This window comes from Saccoglossus kowalevskii, chromosome 2 (assembly GCF_978046115.1).
Source record: "Saccoglossus kowalevskii chromosome 2, keSacKowa6.1, whole genome shotgun sequence".
Taxonomy (NCBI): domain Eukaryota; kingdom Metazoa; phylum Hemichordata; class Enteropneusta; family Harrimaniidae; genus Saccoglossus; species Saccoglossus kowalevskii.
The window spans coordinates 38,137,638-38,157,798 of NC_140642.1; the positions used below are offsets into that span (position 1 = coordinate 38,137,638).

Below are 20,161 nucleotides of genomic sequence, written 5' to 3' on the forward strand. Positions count from 1 at the left end.
CAGTTTTTACCAAAAATGACAAAAATATTCACCAAAATTAGAGAATTAAAGATATCATGACAAAATGAACAAATCTGAGAGAGGTCCACATGTAGTACCTATATATGTAATATCAAAGCAATTGGACTTGCGGTTTTTAACAAGAAGTTGAAAATATCACTTTTACCAAAAATGACAGAAATATTCATTAAAATTAGAGAACTAAAGACATCATTACAAAATGAACAAATCTGAGAGAGATCCACATGTAGTACCTATATATGTAATATCAAAGCAATTGGACTTGCGGTTTTTAACAAGAAGTCGAAAATATCACTTTTTACCAAAAATGACAAAAATATACACCAAAATTAGAGAACTAAAGATATCATTACAAAATGAACAAATCTGAGAGAGATCCACATGTAGTACCTATATATGTAATATCAAAGCAATTGGACTTGCGGTTTTTAACAAGAAGTCGAAAATATCACTTTTTATCAAAAATTACAAAAATATTCACCAAAATTAGAGAATTGAAGATATGATCATGAAATGAACAAATCTGAGAGAGGTCTACCCAAGGTACATATACACCCAGTATCAAAGCATTCAGGCTTGTAGTTTTCAAGAAGAAGTCGAAAAAGTAAAACATTGACACGGACGACGGACGCCGATGGACAATCACTCATATGATAAGCTCCGCTCGACAAAGTCGACAGCGGAGCTAAATAATTCTGTGGAGAACAGTGAATGGAGATCTTGATTCATCCCTACCACTTTTAACTTCTTTCACAAAACAGTTCATGGGAAATATTGCCTTAAATTCAAAATCCTTCAATACCAGCAAGCATTGTCTAATTCTATTTATCAAGAGCAACATTGCTAATTAAACTTGCAAAAAATAAACAGATTTTCAGCAAGTATTCTTCAGGTTATGGATGGAATGTAGCCACAAAATTGCACTAAATTGACATGTATTTATGTGTGCCCTCTACAGGTAGACACAAATTTAATGCTTTAAAACAAAGTATCACATGATACTCGTACAGATTAATGGTATTCATGATCTGATCATTTGTCTATTTGCAAAGAAACAGAGACAACTATTTTTAATTAAATATCTTATTCTGATAAACAAATAAACACTTAGTACTTTACAGGCAATATAGTAAGTGCTCAGTATGAACGGCAGCTATAAGGTCAGGGGGTTCATCATCTCCATGCATGAATGCAATCATTTTTAATTGGCAGGATAATTCACTAGCTTAAAAAGATCATTGATTATAAAGCACACTAGTTAATTCATGTGACCTTATCTAGGAACTTTCACACATTACATATTAAAGTGGTACAAGCTGTGTATTTTCTTAATGCGTGTATCAAATACTGTATCAAAAAGACTTGTGTGGTCTGAAATGAATATAAATTGAGGTAAAATGTTAGTACAGGTAATACAGAGTAAACAGCATCTTAGAAGGATAATCTTTAATTTATTTCTAGTTACATGTATTTGCATTAGCGCAAGTATATGCCAATTGATATTTGTCAAAAATGCAACTCATGACCCTTTATCAGATATTGTGGAAATATTTTATTTTTACTTTTACACTAGTTCAATAAAATATTATTTGGTAATTAACTGAGATGTGGTGTTTGCAGCATCGGATGAGATGAGAACCAACCAGATTTATCAACATTTCTACTATTACTTTTTGACATACTTCTCTTCTATTATTAGTAACAGTCAAGTTAAGCAAATGATACAATTTTAAAATGATGAATCATCAAAAAATATTATGTATCGGTGACGACAACACAAATACCTAACATTATACATATTAATAGTAGACAATAAAAGTGAATCACCTTTATTCACCCGCTATTAATACGTGTCAAACTAGCAGGTGTAGATATTGACAGACAAATAAACTTTGGGTTGTTTCACAAATTGAATCTATAAAACATTGAAACACAGTGAGTGAGTGTAGTGTAGTGTATTGGGTTCTTTGACCTTTAATGTTTTAAGAATGAAGGGCACCTCTGGATTAATCCTTGGAATGTGAATATTTTTCCATCCAAACTTATGGAGCAAGAATTTTCAGATCATTATCAATTTTTTTAAGTTATTTGGCTCTAATTGCCCACTGCAGGTGAAGGGTGTAAGGAGAAACGGTAGATTCTTGAAAATGGTTTACATTTTTTTATGTTTTGGTTTTAAATGTCAAATTGATGACATAATTTGATCCACTAAATTATTTAGAATAATGTGTTTTATCTGTATAGTATAGTATGTGTAACAACAGCTGGCAGTTACATTAAAGGAAACAGAGAACCAGGAATAATAAACATCTATAAAACAACACAATATCAACTTTCTCCATATAGGACAATGAAAAGCATATACTGTAAAATGACTAATTTTCACTGGGTTTAAATTTCACTGATTTGCCATTTCAAGCATATTCAGTGGGTTTTAAATTCATGGTTTTATCATTTAGATAATGTGTTCTATGCTAAACTTTACATATTCACTGGGTTTTAATTTAGCGCATTTTCCTGTCAGCGAAATAAGCCAAATTAAAACTCAGTGAATAATTAACCCCTTTACAGTATTGTATGAAAACAATCAAAAGTGGCAAATTATTGTGAAAGCTATCAGATACAAGCAGGTAGTGAAGAATAACTGCATGCAGAATAATAAACACATGACATTATATAAGTATAAATAATAAGCCATGCATGGCACATTCCCAGTTAGTTATCAAATTTAAGATATATAGTTTTGTCTATAGTAATATAGCTGGAATATAACCATGTCAGGAATATGATTTTTTAACAATAAAATGATTGACATTTGTATATGATCGTCAAACAAGTACTTGTTCATATTGAGAGATATTGCTCTGGAACAGCATTCAAAATCAGCCATTTTGAATACATGTACTGTAAAATGACTAATTTTCACTGGGTTTAAATTTCACTGATTTGCCATTTCAGGCATATTCAGTGGGTTTTAAATTCATGGTTTTATCATTTAGATAATGTGTTCTATGCTAAACTTTACATATTCACTGGGTTTTAATTTAGCGCATTTTCCTGTCAGCGAAATAAGCCAAATTAAAACTCAGTGAATAATTAACCCCTTTACAGTATATATATAACATGATGTATAACGAATATATAAAATTTGAATATAATCAGTAAAAGCATTTAGGAGATATGGCTCTAGAAGCCCAATCATTAAAACAAAATGGCCGACAGACAACCATTTTGAATCCGATCTGAAAAATAAATGATGTGCATCAGGAACCTGTAACGTCTAATATATGTACCAAGTTTGAACGAAATCCATCCATAAATGCCAGAAATGCTTGATATTTGATGATTTTTTTAGCACAAAAATGGCCACCATTTGGCCATTTTAAACAGGATTGTCAAACCAATATATCTGTCTATCTATGACATGATGTATAATGATTATTTGAAATTTTAACATAATCAGTGAAAGCAAGTCAGAGATATGGCACAAGAACCACATTCATTAAAACAAAATGGCCGCCAGTAGGCCATTTTGAATCTTATCTGAAAAACAAAATTATCCCATAATGTCTAATGTATATACCAAGTTTGAACAAAATCCATCTGTAAACAGCCGAGAAATGCTTGATTTTTAGGATTTGTTAGCATAAAAATGGCCGCCATTCGGCCATCTTGAATCAGATCATAAAACAAATTGACGTGCATATGTATGATGTATGTGTGAAGTTTGATTGTGATTAGTCCAGGCATTTCTAAGATACAGGTCCAGACGCACGCATGGACGCAGGCACGGAGGCACGCACAGACACACGGAGGTCAAAACATAAGTCTCCGTTTTCGGACTGCGTCCGAACGGGGACTAAAAAGGCATTAATAACAAAAGTAATAAAAAATAAAATTAAAATAAATTTATAGCCAAAATAATTAAAGCCTGTACACTACATCAGATTTTAATCAGATTGACAATTACCTAGAGGCTGTCTTTTGTTTTTATTTCATTTAATGTCATCTTATATGCACAACAAAAATACACAGCAGTACTAGTTAGAAAGAGGCTTTTAATAATTTATTAACATAATTCAATAAATAAGACTTAAGATAATAATGAAACCATGGATATTGTGAGCTGCTTGTATGATAAACCAACCAAACTAAATTGACTTTATGATCACTAGAGGGCAGTATATCAATAGATTGAAGCATTACCTTCATCAGCACTCTCCATAGCACTCGGTGATTTCAAACGACTGCTACTTCTAATACTTCTTATACTAGGCTGTCTGTTTAATGTTTTAGAAGTAGAGCCAAGAGACTGTTGAAATTTGAGTAACATTTCATTGTCACTTTCATCTCCCGATGAAGATTCATCTTCATATCCATATGCATCACCTAAAAGACAAGACAGGTTTTATTATTTCATTTCAATCAAACTTAAAAAAGTAATATTTTATTATTTATTTGATTTTCGCACTTATTTAGCTTTATTCAATGTGATTAAATTCAATGTAGGTAATTGCTACAGATTTTTGTTCTCATTTTTGTATTTTGGGGTTTATATTTTGTTCATATCATATCCCAGCAAATTGATATAGTACATTTTGTATCAAGTGTCATAAATCTTGGTGCAACATTTTGCCTAGTTTATGTATTTTCCTAAATTTTGTTTTAATCATTTTGGACCAAATGCACACAATTTTCTAGTGGTTACAAATCCTGATCAACATTTTCGAAAAATTAAGAAAAAAGTATGCATGTTTAAAGTTTGTGAATGGTGACAACGTTCCTATGGTGTTGATATGGATAAATGTCTAATATACAGGTTGAATTAAAATTCAGCTAGTAAATGTTTTCTTGACAATCAACAGAAACTGTCAATTCAGCTCCATTTTCTGTTTAAATGCCCTGGGTGGGAACATTTCAAAAAGAAATATCTTCCACAATAATTAATACCAACTATATAGTAATTCAAGACATGATTCTGTTATTATCCCTTTAAAGTCTGAGAGCAAGTGTAATATATATAACTAAGAAATAATTATTTTATGAATTATTATTTTCATTGTATATATGTTGATGTATTATCTAATTGTTTGCATAGGTCAGGGGTTCTAATAAAAATATACACACTTGTGGTTTGTGACATGTGTATATATTTTAGTACACATAGTATCAATAGTAATAATATTCTGTGTCACAAGCGGCCTGTAATTAATTGTTAAAGTATTTAATAGTCAACACTATGTGGTCTTTTTTAATTCACTGTCAATCTGTTGAATAATATGTATAAAATTCCAATTTAGTAGCGGTTTCAATAGACTATAATGAAAACACATTTTGTCATTAAAAACCTGTTGTAATTAATGTCTAGTTTTTAATACTCCTAGACAAGAACAAGTACATTGTAAGACACTACATACCGGTATCATTTATAAATGAATGTCACCAACCAACATTTTGAGTTACTTCCTTGCCACAGAAAACAACTATTTCATCATAATACATTAAAAAACTATTGCTATTCAGTGGTCTCTATGCTGCTTTCTATTACAAATACACGTCGCACAGCATTCAACTTTGACCTAATAATATACAAGTATAATATGACGACCAACTCCTTCTTGCAGTAAATTTAATCAAAGGTATCAGGTACTGAAAGCACATTTGAGGGCTGAATATTTACTTGTGATTGGCAACAACAATGTTATTGAAGTGCACTGCTGCCATAATATTGTTCAGAATCTGATTAGACAAGGGTGGCAACTCAGCGAAAAGGTGATGGTAATGTGCACTAAACAGACAAAATAGGCTTTTTTTTCACTTTATTTTGTACACCAATTTATATACTGTCAAAGTAAGAAAATAAATAACCTTCACATTCTATGAAAACATTGCAACTCCTGTGATTAGATATCACTGATAAGGATAAGTTAGGCCTTAGGACTGTCGGCAGTCTATAGAAATTACTTTATTGATTTTAAACACAGTCCAGTCTGTCAGCTGATGTAGCTCCACTGTTTCAGACAAATAATGAGAAAGGAATATTAAATAAATCAGTCTAGCCCGTTTTAAGCTAATAAAAGTATTCACTAAAATGAGAAAATGATAGAAAAATGAATCAAATCTATCCAACAGTTGTCCACCAAATAAATACAATATATCCAAACAAATCTCAGAATAATATTAACTAAAATTAAAGAACTGATAAGTTATAGTCGTGAAAAGAAAAATGTGAGAGAGTATCACCCATAGCATATTTTGTAGTGACTATGAGACCTATGCAGCAGATGAAAATTTAAAGTTGACAACGCTGACGGACAGCAGCCTAATAAAAAAACAATATGCTTTCATTGAAAGTAGCTATAGTTTGCGAAAAATATTACATATTATGTATTGATATATATGATCTATATGTATATATATATACCCATCTAACCATATTGTCGGACCGATGTATGACAAAGCTAAAGATTTTTACATGCATTGCATTACGTGCTGGTTTTGACTCCTGACTTCAAAGAGTTGCTAAAATATCATTAATCTTATAAGTACACCATGATATCACAGGATGTAATAACCTGCATTACATATTCATAATTTATGTCATGATTGCTAAAATGTCAAGAAGAGATGAGTAATATATACATGTACTACCTTAAGCCAAGATAATTGCATACAGACATCACCGTTCACTGATGTGTTATGGATGGCTAAATAGTTAGGAAGTCAGTTTTAATTGATCTCATTATAGAAAACAAATTAAAATTAATGACAATTTGTATTATATTACAAAATATAATTACTCTGTCACACACTGTGTTTAGATTTTTTTGCGTTAATGTGAAATATTATAACAGTACAGATCATATTCAGTAAAATTTTTATAAACTGAATAATAACAGATCTGAAATCTAATACTTATGATAGACTGGCAGTGATATTTGACCTTAAAATATCTTGAAAACCTAAATTTTATACATGTAGAACATTATTTCAAATTTGTGAGACCGATTCTGCTCTAACATAAAATATTGGCAACACCTGTTGGCATACTGAGTCACATTTACGAAATTGGTCGACTGGCAGCCAGTACTTATTTATGGTCTTTTTACTTTAAATTGCAATTTGAACTTGGTACAGAAGCAATGTAATGGTTAACTTTTTCACCACCAGTTCCTTCTTTTTATCACAAATTCACAAAATAGTTCAGTTCATAGTCTGCAATTTACTTCAGAAGATTGAGATAAAAATAGCCAAAACTGAAAATTTAATCATATTTTATCTGTTGGCTCCAAAAATAGGGTTTATTTTCAGAAATATTGAAGATAACAAGAAAAAAGTGCTGAATAATTTTGGTAAGAGAAGTCTGGTGGTGAAAAGGTTAATTATCTCACAAAAATTTAAGTTGATTTTTGTTAAGATCCTATATGACTGGCAACCATTTGTTGTTGTTGTTGTTGTAAAAGTCTGTTTGCATCTCAAATTCATACTTTCCAATTACTGGTAGGCCTAAACTTGTTTTACAGACAATTGTGTTGTAGCACATCAACGATAGTTTATTTGTGTCATGATCCAATTTAAGATGGATGACTGACTGTCATCTATGTAGTTTGACAAAATCTGCCATTTTCACACATTTTTGCATTTATTTCAAATTTATACTGTTCAAATTTGGTTCTTAGACATTTGTTTTGTAACATATCAATGAAAATTGATCTATGTCATGATCCAATTCATGATTGCACAATTTTGCTTATGTCTCAAATTTATGCTGCCCAATTAGGTCCAAACTTAGTATACAGACATTTATCTTTCTTGTACATATACAAAAGTTGATCTGTGTTGTGATCTACCTAATCCAAGATGACCAACTGACAGTTTGTTTTACAATTTGCCACCATAAGCAATACAGGTAGATGTTGTCTTGCAGTCTAAGACATTTAGTTTTAATATTGTGTAGAACTAAATAAGATTCCCAAATGTGAGAATGACATTTGAGTTATCGTACCTACCCACAAACAGACAATAAGTGAAATTTCACCATCATCTTGGAAAATACACACACACCAAAATCAAATCCCAACAACATGGACAAACATTTTCCCCTCATAAAGCTTTCAATTTATCTATGATGATACATGCAAAATAAAAAAACAAGAGTTTGCAAAAAATGCATATAATTTCACAGTGTTTTACAAAATGTATAAGTGTAATTTAGGTGAAAACGGACAGTTGGCTTAACTTTTTTTAATTTTGCAAGTACGAGTGTAGTTGAAGTTTATTTTTGGCACAACTGCTGTGATGAGTTTTGATACACACCTGAGAATCAGTTCAATTTTTTAAAAGTATAGAAACTTGACTCCTTGACTTGCATGAAGTACTCTTACTTTTACCATTTACATTGTTGTTTACATGGGAGTTTACTTTAATTGCTAGACCTTTAGTGTGTACATGAAGCAGAACTTGAAAATACATTGCATGACAGGACTGTAGGTTGTCCAGATGATGGTGACTTTTAGCTAAGCAGCAAAATTTTCAAGGTCCAATTTAAAGACTTTCAACAGAAATACTGTATGAAAGCAAAAATGACACTTCAGTTGAACTGATTAGATTGAAGACTACATACTACATATATGGTATACTACATGTCTATTTATGCCCATGCATAAAGGTACACAATTTTTTTCATCCAAGACAATATTTTCTTATCACCTATACTTGATTTAATACAGATCTGATAGAGGAGAGAAGGAAATCAAATAGGTAGTGAACCATGATCATGCAGCTCTGTGCAAAATACTGGTGAGAGCTGGAAACTTGTTACAACAAGGGGTCACCAAGACAGTGGCTACTATGCCCGGGTTGCCATCCCTGTCTTTGGCAAGGTGTGAAATACTTATGAGTTTTTTGTTTTAATGACCACTTGTAAATCCATCAGGTTACAATCAACATTGCCATATAAATATGAGATCATGTTAATATCAGTGCAAAGTATTTTACTAAAATAAAGTTCCATAAATACAATGCTATATGAAAGTTGTATTTTTTGCATGTATTTACCACCAATTTCTAGAGTAAGAGCCACAACTCTCTATGGTACGAGTATTATGATTTGTTGATACATTTTACTTACTTTTATATCATGTTTGAATACTACTTACATATTTAAAATAGCCAAGCTTTCCTGATTTCAGTCTCCTGATTGATTTGACAATGGTAGGTTTTATTAATGTTCATTCTCTTTCTGTATTACACTCCAAAGAAAAAGGGGTAAACTAAAACATTGTCTTTGTTTTACATTCAATATGATTCAAAACAAAAAGAGTTAAGAGGTCATATACGTTTTATAAATCTTAAGTATCTCTATATGAAAATAGCCCAGAAAGACGCAATCTGCAGTGTCCCTGATGTAAAAACCTTATTTGTATTTGTAAATATCCAAGATAAATGCAGCATATTTTATTTGTTATCTTTCTAATGAAAATAACATCAGAAATAAAAACATTAATGGATCATAGGCAATAATTTTGTATTAAAAACCATTTCTTGAAATGATATGATTTACTAAAAACAGGTATAATATATCCTTTGCTGTTGCAGTAGATACATTATATTTACATTTACTGTAAAATATTTTTGCTATTTTTGCTGAAAGGATTATTCAGTGAAAATAAAACCTATATATCGTTTTCCGTACATCTTTCATTCAAAGAAAGCTTTAATACATTATAAATACATATTTAATACATTATAAGTATAAATCTCAATGAAAATTTGGATTGAGTATGTTTATTTCTTTTTTTACTAACATTGCATATTGTACACGGGATCTGATAAAATGTCATCATTTGAATACAGCATAGCACTGTTTTCTCTAAGCTTTGTTTGTGCAAAATTTGCTACATGTACGCCATCTTGCCAAGTAACTAAGCCAAATTTATTTGTTCCTAATTTTTTATTTTTTAAAATTTATATGGGTAATACTCAATCAAAATAAACACACCAAAATTTGCGCCTTGATACAAAAAAATTACAAGTGTCAACATTGATACAACTATGTACAAACCGTGTGAACAAGCTAATTTGTTAAATGCAGATACTGCCAGTGAGGTCTTACACAATATTTTCTATAGTCTGTGGTGAATGAACTGACACATGTAGAGCAGAAAAAATGTTTCACTGATAAACCATGTCAACCCAGTAAAAGAAGACACTCTTATTTAATCAAAGAAAGCTTACTAACAGAAAGAACTGAGAGGCATGAAGTTAGCACATCTGCTTATAATAGAGCAAATACGTACAGCATTTAAAAATATAACTGCAAGCAATGATCAGTATGGTTCCAAGAAGCTAATGGTTTAACAATTATAAATATTTAATAATATTTAATGACCATATATGTATAATGACTTGATATTTTGGTCACAAAACAACATAGCACCAGTTGCATGTCCTTATCCATAATCATTATGGTACTTAAGATAGAGATGCAGTTTACCTGACAGGTATTTTAATTAGTTAATTAGGAAACCAAGATGACCTCCCTTGTCCATAAAACTATATATTTTCGGAAAGCTTATTGTATGAATTTTAAAATTTTGTTAGTATTTTTTTTTATGGACACTGTAATTTGAAATATGCACAAAAATGTGCTTTTTTGGTCTAAAGTGATTAAAAAAATATTAGCTTCTAAACCATGCTTCTGTTTCCTGTCAAAATTGGTTTATGGGTACATCTGTTTACTATGAAGAAAGTATAGTCTTGAAAACTGTCTACCAGTTGTCAATTTTGCAGGGCAGAAGCTCAAATTTCACTACTTCAAGTTTATGCATAAATTAACACCCAGGCTAGTTGTATGTACGATTGTAACACTGTTCAACCAAAAACAATGCCTGATGGGCATTCTGGGATGTGCATTAAAAAGAAGCCTAGATAATTGCTAATTTGCATAACAATTCACTCAGTAAGAAGTTTGCTAATGCACATAATTAAAATGGCAGTAACAGTTCCAAATTTAAATGCATTACCATTTTGTAAAAAGTTAAATATAGTGCATAATATGGAGATCCCGTCATTTCTTTTTTTCACCATGTTTCTTTTTTATTATTTATGTACAGCCTTGCTAAATCTTGCTAAGCATTCAAAAGAAAGAATGTTTGCACCTGTTATTTATATTTTAAAATCATCTTTTGAGTATGTTCCATTATTCACAATTCTACAAAATTTTAACAGTCTATAGCCAAGACTGTTTGGATAATAAAAAGCAAAAAAAAATTTCAATCCCAAGTGGCCAAGAACCTGCATCTCTACCTTAAAATATTACAGTTATTAGGTCATTAATATGCACAGGAGTACAATAAAAAACTAAACAGGTATGAACAATATTCCAGGGAATCTATGTACCAAGTTTCATTGAAATATGTTGAATAATACAAGAGAAACAAGTCAGATTGCTTCAAGTCAGCTAATTAATATGCAAATTAGGTGATTAATATGCAGATTTTTACCAAAAACTATTCAGTTCTGTGCATAGTCCTAGAGCATCTATGTACCAAATTTCATTGAGTGTAATGATTAGTACTTGAAATATCAGTGGAAAAGCAAAAATTTACTAATTATGCATGTTAGGTTATTTATATGTGAGGATATTACCCCAAAACTTATCAGGTCTGTGTATTGTCCTATTACATCTATGTGCCAAGTTTCATTTTAATGTGATGATTAGTACTTGAGATATAATAAATGTTTTTGTTTTCTTGTTTTTCCCCTCTTGCTACCTTAAATAGTTTAACAGATAAAGATGTGTGCGTAAACCTCTTTCATCAAAGTATATATTTTATACTTTATTTCATAAAGCTGTGATACACATAATTAAATGAATCTAAAAGAAGATAAAATATGCTTCATACCTAAATTTTTATTTTTCTTCTTTTTTGACGAGAAGCAAGGACAGCATTGACAGCAACCATCCTTAAAACATAACTGCTTGTTTAAGTACATGAACAATACAATCAGTAAGATAAGTGATCCTCCAATAGCTCCAAGGAAGGCGATGGCTGGAGTTGGGACTGTAAAAACACAAATAAAAAAATATTAAACCATGGAATATATCAATGCACTTCTGTGGTTGAACCATGTAGTTTAGATTCTACCAGTATTTCTATATGTTCAGTATTTTTTTTTTTTATAAATTAATTTTAATACAAAACATATCAATGACAAATAATGAAACAAATATATTCTATGTCAATAAATGAATGCAATTGGGCAGAATAATAGCACAGTAATACAAGGTAAGGGATGGATATGCTACTGCTACAAGGAAAGATTGAAAATACACTGGTCAATAAATTCATTAATATATCAATATGGTCAATATAAATTTAGGTTATGTATACACCAATGATTTCACAACAATAGAAACAGACAACAACCAGGCATGAGGGTATCTGGATTCACAATACAGGTAAATACAGCAGGTACTAAATGTTATTATCATTACACAGATGGGAGACACATATATCACTCATTTCAAAGCAATACGGTTAGGTGTGAAAATGGGTGAGTTTTGTTTTGCAAGTTATGAGGACTTAAAATAAAAAACTACATAAATTGTTGATATATATATATATATATATATATATATATATATATATATATAACATATATATTTTCACAAAAATAATAAGAACACACTAGAAATGATGTAGGTCATTTCGGGCTGTTAAATTTCACAAACAAAACTTAGCATTTGATTATTACAATTTGAGAAAAATTCATCCTGAGAGACTGGCAATAGTCTAGGAATACTAGTACATGCCATGTAATACATATTAAATTCCAGAGTGACAATATAAATTAATCTTTCTTTTGCTTTTTATTTTTTTGACTTTAAGGAGTGAAACCAAAAAAAAAAAAAATCATTTACGTTGCTCAGAGCGATTACAACCTGCATATATACCATAATTCATAAGTTATGGATATAGAGGTAAAAATAACTCTATAAAAAAAGGTATCACAGGGTTATGGGAACAAAACAAGTAAACACCATAGGCATGGAAGTTATCTTTGATCAAATAATCTTCTCCTGGATCAAAACAATAATGTTACAAAGGTGTAACCATAGCAATGTTATCTGAGTTCTCTCCTCACTTAAGTGTTAAAATGAAGATGCATTGTATCTGGTCGAATTCATAAGTGGTAAATATATATTTATGGAACAAGGTAGATTTCTTTAATTTTACTCATGAAACAAAAATCAGTGAATGCATATTTTACATGTACAATTCAAGTTTATCATTACTGACAATCCAAACAATGTACAAATGTACATATAATTTGTTTGACCCTTGTGGTTTTTCATTTTTAATTATTAGATGTGATCAGAGATACACATGTATTCAAAATTGCTAAAATAGTCCTTGTCATCACATGCTATGGCTACAACTTTTGAACAGTCCACAACCATACAATAACAAAATTAGATCACTATACAGATAAAGCACTAATATAGGATGTACTACAATAATTATAAATAACGGGAAGGAAATACAGAACACTTCTATATTGCACATCTATATGGATTGCCATGGCAACAGATGGCTGAACCATTGTACTTACGCTGTTGTAAAGTGATATCAACACAAGAGCAAAGAAAGAAGAAAAATATTTAATAACAATAATTCTAAAAAAAATAGTGTTTCAAAATTGTGAACTATATGGGTGCCATGTCATTTATATTACAATAAACTGTTCCTTGTGTACCATTCAATGAAGAGGACATTATGATAATAATGGAATCACCCAATGGTGACAAATTAGAGTGGGAACACAGCTTACATAAATAATACCGAATGTTGAATTATGTCCTTCATTTTACATCTGGTGCTTCAGATTATCAAAAGTTATAAATATTTGAGGTCACAAATTCTATTAAAAGTTTAGCTACATACGATCAATTGTGATACATTTGTTTTTGTTCATGTTACAGATATCTTGCATGTACATGTACGGTGAAATAGGCATTTATATGAGGTACCACCACAATGAATGAACATACAAATGTACCATAGCCAAACAAAATTTACTTTAAGTCAAGAAACTCTCTTCATCCTTTAGAAAACAATATTTTAAAAGGCTATCTTTAAGATGGATATATACATATGTACATTGTATATACTTTCTACCCACATTTGTAGTGGTTGCTCCCTTTCAAAACATGGATACATACTAGCTAATAAATAGGTTATTAAATTGCCTGTCAATCAACAGTTATGAATAATTTATTGGTTATAACCCAAAATATTGAGCAATAGCTACAATGTAGGCAAAGTAGATACATGGCAAATATGAAAAAAGATTCTGAAAAATTTTGAAGAAATAGTCGAAAATACCAGTTTTGACCAAATAATGAAGAAGTGCTGGTTGAAATATCCCTGCTGTCTTGGAAGACAACAACTGTAGGATCAATCCATATTCATAATTATTTGTGGCCTCATTTCACAATACTCATGGCTGCTAGCCAGCCACAAACATTCCTTTTCTTGTTACTCACTACAACCACAGGGAGTTGGACAAACTTATGTATTTTAATAAATTATTAAATAATAAAATGTTATATAACTTTTCTTTTACCCCCCTTCCTGGTATCGATTTCAAGTAATCACTGATCTCTGTTTATAATTTTATATGCAAATTTTAACGAGCGTTGTAGACACACCCTATTATAGTAAAATATTCCAAGGGTTGAAACGCGCCAGGACTGTGGCATAAAATCACACATTCGAACCTTTCAAAGTTCGTTTTCTTTACATATATGGCATCTGTAATGACATGGATGGCATTAGAAGGTGACACAATTGCATTTGCACTTGAATATTTGTCAAATTAAAACTCATTGCGATCGAGCGACATGGCAGGAGCACAACCGTAAAGCCGGAAACCGGATGTTACGAACTTTGACCTCTATCGCTAAGAATGACTCGTATTGTTGTGTCACATGATCAGTAAACAATTTTCCCATTGCTGCTGCTATTTTGATTATTTTCATTAGAAACATCTCGAAGAGCAACGCAAACCATTTTACAGAAGAGTCACTGATTCATTGAAGTTACGTCGCGTCGGAGATTACACTTTTAAATTTCGCGCACAGCATTTCTTGTTTATTAATGCATCTCATGAATAAATTAAATGCCCACCGGCTTTACAGTTGTGCCCATGCCACAGTCCTGGCGCGTTTCAACCCTTGGGATATTTTACTATAATAGGGTGTGTCTACATCGGCGTTAAAATTTGCATATAACATTAGCGCGTAACAAAGTTGTGATAAAGGAAAGAGTGGTATAAACAAGGGGGGTAAAAGACCAGGAGGGGGTGGTAAAAGAAAAGTTATATAACATATTATTATTTAATAATTTATTAAAATACATAAGTTTGTCCAACTCCCTGTGCTACAACTAAAAACATTATTCACTAATTTTGCTAATTTCGGTCTTAAGTAAAATGTTCTTAATTTATTAAAGCATGTCAACATGTAAAATAACAATAGAACTCATTGTTTCACAGGCACAGTGAATAAGTTCAAAATATCAAAAAAGAGAAAGTAAATGGTTTTACAGTATTGACATATATATGTATGTTCTTGATACACATACTCTTGTAGACATGATGGTTTCCATACCTTAAGTAAGTCTTTGAAAAGAAGTAGTGCATGGATAGACGTAGGAATGACAGACACCGGACACATTCTCAACACAATAAGATCATTGGATCTAAAGTCTGCTGATCTGAACAAATTTAGTTACCACATTTGTTTGCAGAAGCATTTGGATTATACATTTGCATTCTTTGAGTGGTTGAATTATTATAATTTTATTTTAAGAATATACAACATAAGCTTTCAAGATGTTAAATTGCTAAAAGGAAACTATTGATTTATTGACTTTTTAATAAATTAACATATATTCATGCGATACATATTTTTGGTACTACAGCAAGGAAACCTGACTGACACACAGGTACATGTACATTGTACATATATGGTGATGATTTACATATAATATAATATTAAAAATAAGATGTATTACATTAGTCAAATATCTACATTTAACATAATATTTTATGGTTTAAAGCTACAGGCTGATTGTTTTGTATAAAGCTAAAGGGGACCAATCTACCACAGCTGACCATCACTGAAGAAAGTAACTACTTAAATTGAGAAAGACAGCATTGGGTGACCAAAATATAATATACATGTATGCCTGCTTTTAGGCTACTTTCTGGCTAATTTTAAATAATAATTCAATTGGTGAATATGACTAAACGCCATGTCCTCTGTTTTTAGATTGTGATTGTGAAAGTTATCCCCTCCTCCGAGATATCCTGGGGACACATTTCCATAAACAGCATGAATACACTGTATCACTAGTGAAAATAACTAATAACGTAATTACTTTATCCAAGACGTTCATTTGCAAATGTCGACAGACATGGGCTCATCGAATTCCTTGCTGTAGTGTAATGAATACAAATTGCAGCAAACAGAAAACAAACGAATATATTCAATATAATGGTATCCCACAAACTTATATAGTGTGACAAGTGTCTTTACATCAAAAATAAATGCAACTTTTAGTGACACAAAAACTTTGACTAAGACTCAGAATCCAAAGAATGTTATTGCCATGGCGATTTTCATGAATGTTCACTCGCTCAATTCACTGTGCAAGATGTGTCTATATCTATAGAAAACACCTATGATATACCATAAGAAAAGACTGACTAATCTGCAGGACATAACGACTGTTTCTCCACTTACATTTATTACATTTTCTCAATGAAACCCCTCAATTCTCTAATGTGAAACATTGACATAGGTCAAACTGGACAAAAGTCATACTAAATAAACCAAAAACTGGTTACACAGGCGATAGGATAAGTATTACTCTATACCAAAAGAAGGAATGGGAATGATCTTGTATTTCAAAAGTGTTCTTATGAGTGAATAAGTGGCCTACATGTACATGTATCAGTTAAAAAAGCTCTGTGACAAGAACAACATCAATTTTACATTGTATCATCATGAAAATGTGCCACTCATTGTAAGGAGCTCCTTAGATACATTCATGGTTCAGGTAAGAATAAAATGAATGTCTAAGAAATCTACAGCCAACAGTTGGATATTGACATTCTTGGTTTCTCTTACACACCTATAATCCAACCACACATGTACCAACTAGAGGAGTTTCAATATTCTGTGAAATACATGGAAATGTAGGTCCACATTGCTAGGCAATATTGTGTATAAACTATGACTGTTGCCCTGCCCAATCAAACAGTGCACAAGACAAAGACAATAATGAAGAAGTGTCTTTTTTACCATACTAGAACTATGGATCGATCTATCCATTTTATAAATGACAGAAACGGCTAACATTCTTTTTACCGATGCTGATCTGTTTATCGATGAGCAAAAGTCTTAAGTTCAAACATATACAGGCAGACATGAACTCACCTTTACTCAACTTGTTTCAATGAAACCTAGGCTTTCATGTGATAACAAAATAAGGGGAAGATAGTCGCACAATTAAACACAGCACCGATTTTTACAAGATGGCTACCATTAAGAAGGACGATATTCCAAACGTTTGGGTGGGAGTGCCCATATGGTAGTGGGGTGGTAGATTCCAGAGGTCCTTCTTATTTTTGACATTTTTAACAAACAATTTTTTTTGTTTGCCTTTCATTAGTCACCTTTTTTGATCAAAAATTGCTTTTCATTTTCTGTTATGATAGTTTTGTGAATCTAGAATAGTAAATTAGACAGTGCCAATGTACTGATTGTGTACTACAGCCCTGTAGCAATAATAAATCTACCTATGACATATTTCAAAATCAGCATCATAATCTCAATTTTCAAAATTTCTGCTGGTATTCACAAAAATAACTGCAGCAAAGATACTATGCTTCTACTGAATACAGTATAAATAAATATGAATGCATAAATTATTGATTATTTTAAATCAAGAAACTTTAATTACAGATACTACAAGAAACATTGATATAAAATTTGTCACTGAGGATCATTTTTACTTGCATGTCTTGTTAAAAATTGAATTAATGGCATGGTGAAATTGTCACTGATAGATGAGATAATTATTGTGAAACAAGTCATGACATGATGTAGTCCCAGAACATTTTCAGTGAAAGCTAATAAAGGAGTATACATTGTATGTGCAAATATCACTTAATACATACATGTAAGGTGATTAATTGTTCACTACAAAGTATTGTGTGAAACACAAGGACTGAACGTCTGCTAAAAAAATTGATAGATTTGATTTTGAATAGAAATTTCTTTTTTTGGGAAATCAAAATTGACCATCATGAAATGTGCATACATGTAGCACTTTATAAAGCAAAGATATACCCCAAATATACTTTTATGTCTGTTGAATTTCATATGTTTTGACACCATTGTGACACTATGTTTTATGTTCAAATTCAAGCCATTACATGGGATGAAAATAGACTATTGGTCAAAACATGAAGGTAGATACATGTAATGACTTTGAAGTGCCCAAGATGCTGATTTATTGTAGGATTATGCTCCAATTTTTTTAATTTTTCAGTTGTTAAAAATACAAATAAAATTGCAGCATATACCTCTTTTGGATTTTAATTGAGAGATTTGGTACATTTTTATTACTGTATGTAAATTTTGAATGTCAAAATTAATAAACAAATACATATACGAATGTATATCTTAAGATGTATAATGTTTGAATATAATAGTTGGTTGTATGTCAAAAATATGGCTATCAAACAAAATTAGCCACCAGTAGCCCAACCTTGAATCCAAGTTCGAACAAAAAACCTGTCCAATGCCATAAACAAACACCTGTATGACGTGAAGTATGATGTACGAGTTTTGTGTTAACATGATTGGACCAGGCATGTATGAAATATGAGCATGGACGCACATTATGAAAGTGACTGATTACATAAATTTACATGTGAAGTTCTACATGTGAATAGTGTTGCTTATCTCAACTCAAATCACAAAACACTAAGCTAATTTGAAGGTATATATAGCTGTATTGCAAGCAGTTCAAATTTGCCCTATTTTTTCACACATGTCAATGATGTGCTTACATGTATGAGAGTCTATGGTCAGAGAGAATAATATTTTAATGATCCAGTATACATTACGATATATGCAATTTTAGTCAATCATTGGGAGCAGACATCCAGGCATTTTCACCGCCTGGCAACCATCACAGTGAAAACAAAGGCCAAAAAATGACAGAAAACTGTATATTGGGATAGTTGTTGAGACTCTACTGAACAGTGTAACAAGATTACCCCTATATGTGCAACATATATTATATACATTCGGTTGCTCAGTATTACTTCAAAGTTGAGTTTATGCTGTTTGCTTGGTTGGTAAGTATATCAAAATGATATTACATGTATGCTGCCAGACACTGAGACATAATATTGATTATAACGATACATAGTTAATCACCATTTCATTGTTTTTATTTTTAAAGTTCACAGGTTCAGTATAGAATCATCCCCAGGGATGAGTATATGTAATTACTATTGCTCATTTATAGATGCATCACAATTGATGATGAATAATATCTACATGCTCTAGGAATTTTGTTATCATCTGATTAAAATTTATCAACAAATGCAAAATTGTTGAAGAAAATTTTATGGATGAAATGCTTGATAAGATCCATTTATAACCTTTATATATTTATATATACAGACATGAATACCATATTTATTCTATTAGAAGTTCAATAGAGGCTGCTAGTCTGAACAAGTTTAGTTTATACAATATATGTATTCACATAGTTTTACAAACACTCCGAATAATAAACACATCATGATTTTTCTGGATTTACGTTCACGATATTGAAGTATTCAATCTTTGTATGTTTGTAAACTTAGTGACTATTTAAAGTAGGTCTCTGGAGACTAAACTGCAAAAGTGGATGTCCAATTCACATACACAGACATTATATCCTTGCAGACCGAGTACACAATCAAAAGCCAATCAAACTGACTTTGTAATGCCTCACACTGTTTGTTTGTATTTATACAAATTAGGCATTGATGCACAGAATGTATACAA

At 31.2% G+C, this 20,161-nt stretch overlaps 1 protein-coding gene across 4 annotated transcripts in view; it reads right to left on the reverse strand.

The window, feature by feature from the left end:
- Positions 1-20,161, reverse strand: part of LOC100369472 (synaptotagmin-14-like) — a 50,883-nt gene that overhangs the window by 22,814 nt on the left and 7,908 nt on the right. For 3 of the 4 annotated variants that reach the window (XM_085495253.1, XM_085495233.1, XM_085495248.1), the window contains exons 2-3: positions 11,928-12,086; positions 4,228-4,410 (exon numbers count right to left, since the gene is read on the reverse strand). In XM_085495253.1, coding sequence (XP_085351379.1) covers positions 4,228-4,410; positions 11,928-12,086 — 342 coding nt within the window. Of the gene's footprint in view, positions 1-4,227; positions 4,411-11,927; positions 12,087-17,530; positions 17,667-20,161 lie in introns of those variants that run through there. The other variant, XM_085495241.1, reaches the window with a different exon arrangement.